The sequence below is a fragment of the Elephas maximus genome, chromosome 3, assembly GCF_024166365.1.
Source record: "Elephas maximus indicus isolate mEleMax1 chromosome 3, mEleMax1 primary haplotype, whole genome shotgun sequence".
NCBI lineage: Eukaryota > Metazoa > Chordata > Mammalia > Proboscidea > Elephantidae > Elephas > Elephas maximus.
The window spans coordinates 3,106,050-3,115,703 of NC_064821.1; the positions used below are offsets into that span (position 1 = coordinate 3,106,050).

Here is a 9,654-nt window from a genome sequence, read left to right on the forward strand (position 1 = left end):
TGGAAGCCGTGGGCCGTGGTGACGGTGCACACATGAGACAGGGCCTGGTTTGAGGGCCGGAGTGCCTGCACCCTGTGCTGAGGCTGTGGGTGGCAGGGGAGCTCAAAGGGCAGGATGTGGGCTGGGCTCAGTGGGCTGCCTCCAGAAGGCATGGTGGGAGGACGGGCGGGGAACCGGCTGGGCTGGGGATTTATCCTGGGGCCAGGAGGGTGGGGGAGGGCCAGGATCCAGTGTCTCAGGCCCACGGTGTCCTCGTTTCTCAGTCCCCGCCTCTTGTCTCTGCTTTTCCTTGTCTCCTCTAAACCTCTGTGTCTCACCTCTGTGTCTCTCATCCATTCCTGGCTTTCTCTCTGTTGGTCTCTGACTCACTTCTCCTCCCTGTAAAATATCCAAACATACAGAGCAGGCTAAAGTCCCCTCTGGCCACCGTCTTCAGTCCCAGCTCAGCACAGAAACTTCCAGATCTTTCTCTACACATTTACATACACAGACACAGAAGCTGTTCCTAAAAATTCGGACTTGAAGTACACGGTATTATACCATGTGTACTACTGTGTTCAGGGGGCAGTGGTGGTTTAGCGGTAGAGTTCTCGCCTTCCATGCAGGAGACTGGGTTCGATTCCCAGGCAACGCACCTCCCGCGCAGCCACCACCCACCTGTCAGTGGCGGGGTGTGTGGTGCTAGGATGCTGAACAGGTTTCAGCAGAGCTTCCGGACTAAGATTAGGAAGAAAGGCCTGGTGATTGACATCTGAAAATCAGCCCCTGAAAACCCTACCAATCGCAATGGTCTGATCTGCAGCCAGTCACGGGGATGGTGTGGGGAGGTGCAGGATCAGGCTGCATTTCATCCCCATTGTGCGTGGGGTCGCCATGAGTTGTGGCCGACTTGACAGCTGCTGACAATGGGGCAGATACGGTTAAGTGGAGCGAACTCACTTTATCTTGTCCTTGGAACACTCTGCCTGGTCCTCAGAAAACTGGGCCTCCCCTCCTGCGCTTCCCCAGCGTTCTGCCTTTGGGGCTGAACACAGGCTTTTGTGCTCTTGTCTCCCCACACAACTGTGGCCCAGTGTCCAGCCACAGAGATGGAACTGAACCTCAGAGAGGTTGGAACACTTACCCTAAGCCACACAGCAAGGGGTGGGAGGGGATTTGAGTCCAGGATACTGGCTGCAGAAAGCAGACACTGGCTGCAGAAAGCAGCTTCTGCCCCCTTCAGACTGCTGGGAGGTGCATGGTGGGTGGAGAGAGAGCCCTGGAGCCTGCTGGAGAGTTTTAGGGCTACAAAACAGCTAATGTGCTCGGCTAATAACTGAAAGGTTGGTGGTTTGAGTCCACCCAGAGGTGACTTGGGAGCAAGGCCTGGGGATCAACTTCCAAAAAATCAGCCATTGAAAACCCCATGGAGCACGGTTCTACTCTGACACACGTGGGGTTGACTAGATGGCAATTGCTTTTTTTTTTTAATGGTGGGGAGGGGGACACCAGGGACAAGCTGTGCTCCCCCTTGGAGAGAAGCTAGAAGGCCCTGGAAAGCCAGACTTTGCCCTCTTTTGCCTCCCTTGGTCCCTGGCGGTTCTCACGAGACTTAATTAGCTGCTGACGATTCGCTACTCTCACCGGGTAGTGGAAGGGACCAGGGGGCCGAGGCCTTGGGCTGTCTGGGCCTGCAGTGACCCCAAGGCCTTCGCCTTTGCCTCCGGCCTCAGACAGGGCAGGTTGGGTGTGCCACTTGGACAGAGCGTGGATTTAGAGGGCAGACCGCTCTAAAGCCCTTGCCATGTCACCACCCCCCACTCAGCGTCTGGGTCCAATTTGTCAGTGGACATGGGGGTAACCGCTCCCCAACAGCAGGTGTGGTGGGCTGAATGTCAGCATGGAGGCGTACTGAACTCCACTGCCCTGTCCTTCCGTGTAGACTGCGGCCCCCCAGCTGGTCCGGCAGTGATGGCCTCTCCCTCGCCCAGCTGGGGAAGGCCAGATGGCAAGGATGGTGAGCAAGGAAAGAGGACTAGCAGGCACAGGGGTTGGCTGAGGACCGATAACTAATCTACCCTGGATCCACAGGGGGATGCCTCCTGGCCCCAGCAAAGCCAGCAGCTCTGTGGTAAGCCTGGGAGTGAGCCAGCATCACCTTATCTGGTAAGGCCATCCAGCCTGAGTCATGAGTTTTGTCCCCATCCTGCCCCTGGCTTCCGGTGTGGCCCTAGACACTCTCTGCTCCATTTCCCCAGTGGTAGGAAATGCTGTCTGCTCCTGTCATCCGCGTGACTGGTTGCAGATCAGACCGTTGGGATCCGTAGGGTTTTCACTGGATAATTTTCATGTCAATTGCCAGGTCTTTCTTCCTGGATTCTCGTCCAGTTTCCATCAGGTTAGCCTCTGCCCCTGACTTGCTCCCAGAACCCTTGTCGTCCTTCCTCCTTCATGAGGCCCTCCTGGGTGTGGACGAGACAGACAGGGTGCCTGCCTCAGTGAGGGGAGCACAATGGGTGACTGAGAATCCTAACAAGGACACAGAGTTTAGGAGCGTGTGTGTGTGTGTGTGTGTGTGTGTGTGTGTGTGTGTGTGTGTGTGTGTGTGTGTGTGTGCGCGCGCGCGCGCGCGCGCGCGCGCGCGTGGAGGGGGGACAGAAAAAAGCCAACCTTCCTAAGAAGAGGCATTTAGAATGCTACCCATCTGTCAGTTATTCTGCATGGCTTGTGTGTTGCTATGATGCTGGAAGCTACGTCATCAGTATTTCAAATACCACCAGGGTCGCCTCACCCGTGGTGGTCAGGTTTCAGCCGACCTTCCAGACTAAAAGGCTAGGAAAAAAGGCCTGGAGATCTACTTCCAAAAATCAGGCAATGAAAACCCTATGGGTCACAACAGAACACTGTCCAATTTAGTGCCGGCAGATGAGCCCCCTAGGGTGGAAGGCACTCAGAATACACAGTGGCTGTGACCACGGACTTGAGCATACCAATGATGGTGAAGATCATGCAGGACGGGGCAGCGTTTTGTTCCGTTGTACATGGGGTAACCGTGAATCCGAGCTGGCAATAGGACAGACTGGTGCTTGCCGGCTGATGAGTGTGGTCCTGGGACGAGAAGGCAGGCCCTGGGCCAGAAGGTGGCTGGTGGGTCTACGCTGTGGTGACAGCAAGATTAGGGGCCTCGGAGAGGGTGGCAGGGCCAGGCTGGACGGGAACTCAGACATCTGTTTGTTATGTTTTAGCCACGATGAGGTTTTAGGCAGGGGATGGCCTAGATGACCCTGGGTTTATAAGTTCCCCCTGGCCCGTGAGAGGAGGTGATGCCAAGGGGCAGAGCAGAGGCAGAGCTGTGCCCAACAGGTAGCTGAGTGGGCCCTGTTCCACCCTTCCGGAAACACCCAGAGCAGCTTCTAGTCTCTGGGCGCTTCTGGGACAGGGGCTGGCCCGGTATGGGGGGTCTGCCCCGTTCTACCCCCAGCTCCCCCTCAGGGCCAAGGGGCCCTGGGGCTGGCCCACAGGCACTACCTGTTCCCCCACTGGGCCCTGCAGACCCAGCCTGGACGGTGCTGGTACTCAGTGACCCCGACGGACTGAATCCAGTCCTGGGACTCAGGCTCCACCCAGGAAGCAAGACCCCACAGCTCCCCGACACTTGAGTTTTGCAGTTTTATTAAGAAAACGAAAAATTAACCCATACAAAAAGAAAAGAGCTTCCGTTCCAGAAGTTGGCATGGAGTGTGGGAGGGGTGGTCCAGTCCATGGGAACCGAGCCTCGCACTCCACACCCCTGGCCTGCTAGGCGTCCTGCTGCTGGATGAAGGGGTTGGGGATGGCCTCCATGCCGTCCTGCGGGCAGATGAGCACCACCGATGTGCCTCTGCACACCACCAGGCCCAGCTGCCGCGTGTCCTCTGTCAGCTTGTACTGGTCGTCGGGGTCTGGGAGACAGAAGGAGCCCATTATGGACAGAATCATATACCCTAAACACACAGAAGTCCTAACCCTGCACCTGTGGACGGGACCCCATTTGGGAATGAGGGTCTTATGGGAATAGGATGGGTCCTAGTCCTAATCCCATTCAAGGAGGGCCTTAGAATACAGAGAACAGACACACACACAGTGGGAAGGCAGACGCCGTGTGAAGACACAGCTGCAGGCCCACCGGGATCGCCGCAGCTACTGGAAGCTCAAGGAGCCCTGGTGGCACAATGGTTAATTACTTGGTTGCTAACCCAGAGGCTGGTGGTTCAAGCCTACCCAGTGGCTCCAGGGGAGAGAGACCTGGCAATCTGCTCCTGTAGAGATTAGAGCCAAGAAAACCCTCTGGGGCAGTTCTACTCTATCACCTGGGGTGGCTGAGTTGGAACCGACTTGACGGCACCTAACCTAACTAGAAGTTGAAAGAGGCAAAGAAGGGCCTTCCCAAGCAGTATAGAGAGAGAGACAGACACTGGCCCTGCCAACGTCCTGAATTTGACCTCTGTCCTCCAGAAGCATGAGACGATAAATTCCTAGTCTTGGGTTGTGTTTTCTGTTACGGAAGCCCCAGGACACTAAGAAGGGATGTGAGGCGGTCGTGCTGGTGGCCAAGGTCTGGGAAGGCTGGGTCGCCACAAAACAAGCTCCCCAGCCCCCATCCCACAGGGGCTGGGACTGACCCCTGACCTCAGGGGGGATGTGCCCAGGCGTGCCACGTGCTGCTCCCAAAGGCCACCCAGAGGCTGGAGCGACCCACATGGGAAGGCTCTCCCTCTGGTATGTCCCATGGACTGTCAGAGCTGGGAGGAACATTATGGAAATAGCCTGCTCAGCTGCCCCTGTTCTGCAATGAGGACACATACCCCAGAGGAGGCGGGCAGTACCAGGTCACAGCTGATGAGAGGTCCCGAGCCAGCAGGGGCCCCTGGGTCCAGTCCCCAGATGGGCAGCTGAAATAACCACAAGTAGGGCTCCTGGTTTCTGGAAAGTCCCAGAAGCCCCTGTAGTTACCGGCTTCACCCCTGGTCAAGCAAGGCTGTCGACGGCGGTTGAGGGGGGTTCCCAGGGTGGCAGAAGGTTCTAGGAGAGCTGTTATGAAGCTCTGGGCAATAAAAAGTCCTCCCTGTTGTTCTCACATGGTGCTGAAAGGGGCTTGTCATGGATTGAGTTGTGTCCCCAGAATATGTGTTAGGATCCTAACTCCTGTCCTGTGGGTGTGGCCCCATTGGGAACAGTTTTCTATGTTGTGGCTGTGTGCTGTTGAGTTGATTCTGACTCAGCAACCCCATGTGACAGAACTGCCCCATGAAGTTCCCCAGGCTGTTGTCGTCTTTACATGAGCAGGTTGCCAGCCTGTCTCCCACAGACCTGCTGGGTGGGTTTAAACTGCCAACCTTTTTTTTCTTTTTAACGGTTTTTATTTCTTTCTTTTTTTTTTTTTAATTATACTTTAGACGAAACTTTACAGAACACACTAGTTTCTCATTGAACAATGAGTACACGTATTGTTGTGTGACATTGGTTGCCAACCCCATAACATGTCAACACTCTCCCCTTCTTGATCTTGGGTTCCCCATTATCCCTTTTCCTGTCCCCTCCTGCCTTCTCATCCTTGCCCCTGGGCTGGTTGTGCCCCTTTAGTCTCATTCTGTTTTATAGGCCTGTCCAATCTTTGGCTAAAGGGTGAACCTCAGGAGTGACTTCAGTACTGAGCTGAAAAGGTGTCTGGGGGCCATACTCCTGGGCTTTCTCCAGTCTCTGTCAGGCCAGCAAGTCTGGTCTTTTTTGTGTATGCGAGTTAGAATTTTGTTCTATATTTTTCTCCAGCTCTGTCTGGGACCCTCTGTTGTGATCCCTGTCAGAGCAGTCGCTGGTGGTAGCCAGGTACCATCTAGTTATGCTGGACTCAGTCTGGTGGAGGCTGTGCTAGTTGTGGTCCATCAAACTGCCAACCTTTTTGATTAGCTGTTTGCTCAGCCACTGCACCAGCAGGGCTCCTTTTCTGTTATGTTAACGAGGGCCTATCCAATGCAGGGTGCGTCTTAAACCCAACCAGTTTTAAGACACACAGGGAGCAGATTAAGCACAGAAAGAAGCAAACAGGTGAAGATCCTGGAGATCACCAAGGCATAGGAAGCTACACACAGCCTTTCCTAGTGCTGGCGCCCTGAGTACAGACTCCTAGCCCCTTGAAGCATGAGGCAGTAAATTTCTGCTTGTTGAAGCCACCTGCTTTTGGTGTTTCTGGCCAGCAGCACTGGGAGACTCAGACTGGGCCAGCAGCTCAGGTTCTGAAGTCAGAAATCCAATTTGAGATCTGGTTCTGCCACTATCAAACCAGGGCCCCCTCTCCACACTGAAGCGTTGTTCTGGGGGCAGATGGGTGTTGAGTCCCTCAGCAGTGGGGGCGGGGACCCCACTGTGTGCTGTATGAAAGCACCCAGTAGCGGACCTCCCACATCTGAGGGACACTGCGCGCTGTATACATCTGACCCCTTTACAAGCGGGCACCCATCACCCCACGTGGCTGCCCTTCCATGGGCAAGGAAAGTTGCCTGCCCAGGAAGGCTGAGCTGGCAACCTGGTCAGCTTGAGACCTGGTGTGGAAGAAAGAAAACGAGGGGCCACCAGGATGCTCCAGAGGGAGTGGGCGGCTCAGCCTGAAGCAGGCTCCCCACTGAGAGGACTTCTCTGCCCTGCCAGGTCGCACCTCTGTGGTGACATTATGCTGTTAAACTTTCCAGGAGAATCAGTCTTGTCTCAGCCACACTGCTGGTCTCCCGAAGGGCAAGACCCTCCTGGTGTCTTAGCAGTCCTCAGCCCAGGCCCGGTGGTCCCTGCTAGGCCCCAAAGTCCCCCTCCCAGCTCTCTATATCTCCCGCATGCTTCCTTCCCTCGTCATCCTTCTAACCATGCCTGGCACATTTTAAGTACCTAATAGGCACACCTGAAGCCCTGGTGGCGCAGTGCTTAAGAGCTCGGCTGCTATCCAAAAGGCCGGCAATTTGAATCCAGCAGCCACTCCTTGCAAACACTATAGGGCAGTTCTACTCTGTACCACAGGGTTGCTATGAGTCAGAAACGACTCGACAACAATGGGTAATAGGCACCTAAAGACCACTGCATGTGGTAACAAAACATTTCTTTTAACCTAGGACCGTGAGCTTCACAGGCTTTGCAGGAACACCAGGGCCAGTGGGGGATGGAACACCCTGTAGCTACCCAGTCGACATGGCTTGGTACCCGTAACTTAGGCATAGGTTCCACGGGTTTAAAACGAAAAGGACAAGGCCTGAACTCACCTCTCATATATTCGATGGTGCCATCAAGCACGAGGTTGAGGAGGGGGTCAAACCCTTTCAGGATTCCACTGGCTTGTAGAAACCACCAGAAGGAAAGGAGAAACGAGAAGGCGTGAGATCAATATCCATTCTTTGGATGAGTATCCTCGGTGCCCCAGGGCCAGGCAGGTTCACACTCCCACAAAGGACCACCTTTCAGGGGAAGAGGAAGCTGGGGACTAGGGGGAATGGGGAGGAGCCCTGAAAGGAGAACAGGGATAGCCAGCTCCAAGCAGAACGAGACGAGACAAGCCAACGAGCAACGGCGGAAGCCATTCAGCAGGACAGGGACCATTTGGTGTGCAAAAATAAGATACTCCCTGTCTGGCCCTTGATGGAGAAGTCTGCCCGCCCCTGGAGTGGACGGCCACCTGACTGCCCAGGTTTGGGCTTTGACTCTGTGGCTTCCCACTGTGTGACCTCCTCAGGCTCCACCTCTGCAAAACCATTGCCACCGAGTCAATTCTGACTCCCAGCAACCACGTGGGACACAGTAGAGCTGCCCCACAGAATTTTCTAGGCTGTAATCTTTACGGGAGTACATTGCCAGGTCTTTCTCCCACAGAGCGGCTGGTGGGTTCAAACTGCTAACCTTTTGGTTAGCAGCCAAGTGCTTACCCACTGCACCAGCAGGGGTCCTTCCTCCTCTTCAAAACGGGGCTCATAATGACAGCCACCTCACAGGGTTCAGATGAGCATCAAAGGCAATATTGCCAGCCAAGCACTTGGTGGGGGGCTGGGGATGCAGTGACCCTGCTCTGCCCATGGGCACCGAGCAGAACCTGGCCGAATCCTGCCCTCAGAGAACATACCATTTCACCACTAGATCCCCGCAGGGCAGAGTTAAGTGCCACGTTAGCAAACATAAAGATGCAGGTGGCGACATGTACTTGTTGTTAGCCGCCCTCGGTCGCCCATACTACCCCACACAGGAACAAAACGCTGCCCGTCCTGTGCTGTCCCCACAATCAGCTGTGGATCAGACGTTTGGATCCACAGGGTTCTCACTGGCTGATTTTCAGAAGTCAATTTCCAGGCATTTCTTTCTAATCTGTCTTAGTCTGGGAGCTCTGCTGAAACCTGTTCATCCATCACAGCAACACACGAGCCTCCACAGGTCGGTGGTGGCTACACATGAGGTGCACTGGCTGGGAAATGAACCTGAGTCGCCCACATGGAAGGCAAGAATTCTATCACCGAGCCACCGGTGTCTTCCCCACAGGTGCTACTAGGAGCTTAAAACAAAGGGGACTGACCTGAGGTGGAGGATCAGGGAAGGCTTCCCAGAACAAATGCCTTTGAACTGGGAGCAGGTTAGCCTGGCAGTTCACCTGGTGAGAGTATTCCAGGCAGGAAGCAAACGTGTGCCTTTCCAGCCCTGTGGCTACAGGTGCTGCTCAGACATACAGATTTAGATTTTATCCTGGCACAATGGGGAGCCAAGGGAGGGTTTAAGCAGGGAGCAGAGATTCAAGTTCTGTTTTTCACAGATTTCTCTGCCCACTGACTGGTGATTGACTGCCGGACTGGGGTTCTTCACCAGGAGCGATTCTACCCGAGAGGATACTTGCAATGTCTGGAGACATTTGTAGCTGTCATCATTGGGGGGGGGGAGGGGGAGGGTTCTACCGGCATCGAGTGGGTGATCGGGGTGCTGCTCAACTCTCTATAGTGCACAGGACTGCCCCACCCCAGAGAACGATCCGGCCCTCCAGGCAGCAGTGCCCAAGCTGAGGAACTCTGGTGTAGAGGGAGCAGGAACGGAAGCCCCTGGGAGGGAGCTGGAGGGACAGGACCGCACAGGAGGCAAACTCGTGAATCCCAATCCCGGCTGCGTCACTGTGACTTTGGGTTAAGTCTGTTCGCCGCTTCGTGCCTCAGTCTCCCCATCTGCAAAATGGGCACAACGGCATCTACCTCCCAGCGCTGTTAGGAGGACTGTATGAGTTAGTTCGCGTGCAGCCCTTAAAGCAGTGTCTAAGCGGAGAAAACGCTGCCTAAAAATTAAGTTGTTATCGTAGCTCTTGTTAATTATTTTAAACAGCTATAAGAGGGTGCTGGCGGCAGCGGCTGCCTCACCTTCGCGGCCTCCTTGAAACTTCACCCGGATCGTCTTATCGATGTACTTGGATAAGTCCAAGATGCTCTCCTTCTTCTTCTTTTCTTTGTCCTGCGAGGAAAGCAGAGCGCGTGAGGCGGAGAGAACGCCCCGCCAGCCCCACGCCGCCCGCCCGGTCCCGCCGTGCGCCCACCGCCATCTTGCCGCGCCGCGCCGCTCTGCGCAGGCGCCGCCGGCGCGCCCTTTGACGTCACCCACGCGCGTACAGGAGCCGCGCAGCCCCGCGCCTGCGCG

At 55.4% G+C, this 9,654-nt stretch overlaps 1 protein-coding gene across 1 annotated transcript; it reads right to left on the minus strand.

Moving 5' to 3' along the window:
* Positions 1–3,631: 3,631 nt before the first annotated feature.
* Positions 3,632–9,581, minus strand: LSM7 (LSM7 homolog, U6 small nuclear RNA and mRNA degradation associated). Its single transcript, XM_049876290.1, has 4 exons — positions 9,554–9,581; positions 9,381–9,471; positions 7,263–7,334; positions 3,632–3,920 (listed from the first exon to the last, which is right to left on the minus strand). The coding sequence occupies exons 1-4, from the start codon at positions 9,557–9,559 to the stop codon at positions 3,778–3,780; spliced, it is 312 nt and encodes a 103-aa protein (XP_049732247.1). The 5' UTR covers positions 9,560–9,581; the 3' UTR covers positions 3,632–3,777.
* Positions 9,582–9,654: the final 73 nt, after the last annotated feature.

Coding starts and splice junctions, on each gene's coding strand:
- LSM7 (XM_049876290.1), bottom strand. Junction 7,335..9,380: donor GTTTCAAGGAGGCCGCGAAG/GTGAGGCAGCCG, acceptor GGTTTCTACAAG/CCAGTGGAATCCTGAAAGGG. Junction 3,921..7,262: donor CACCATCGAATATATGAGAG/GTGAGTTCAGGC, acceptor TCTGTCTCCCAG/ACCCCGACGACCAGTACAAG.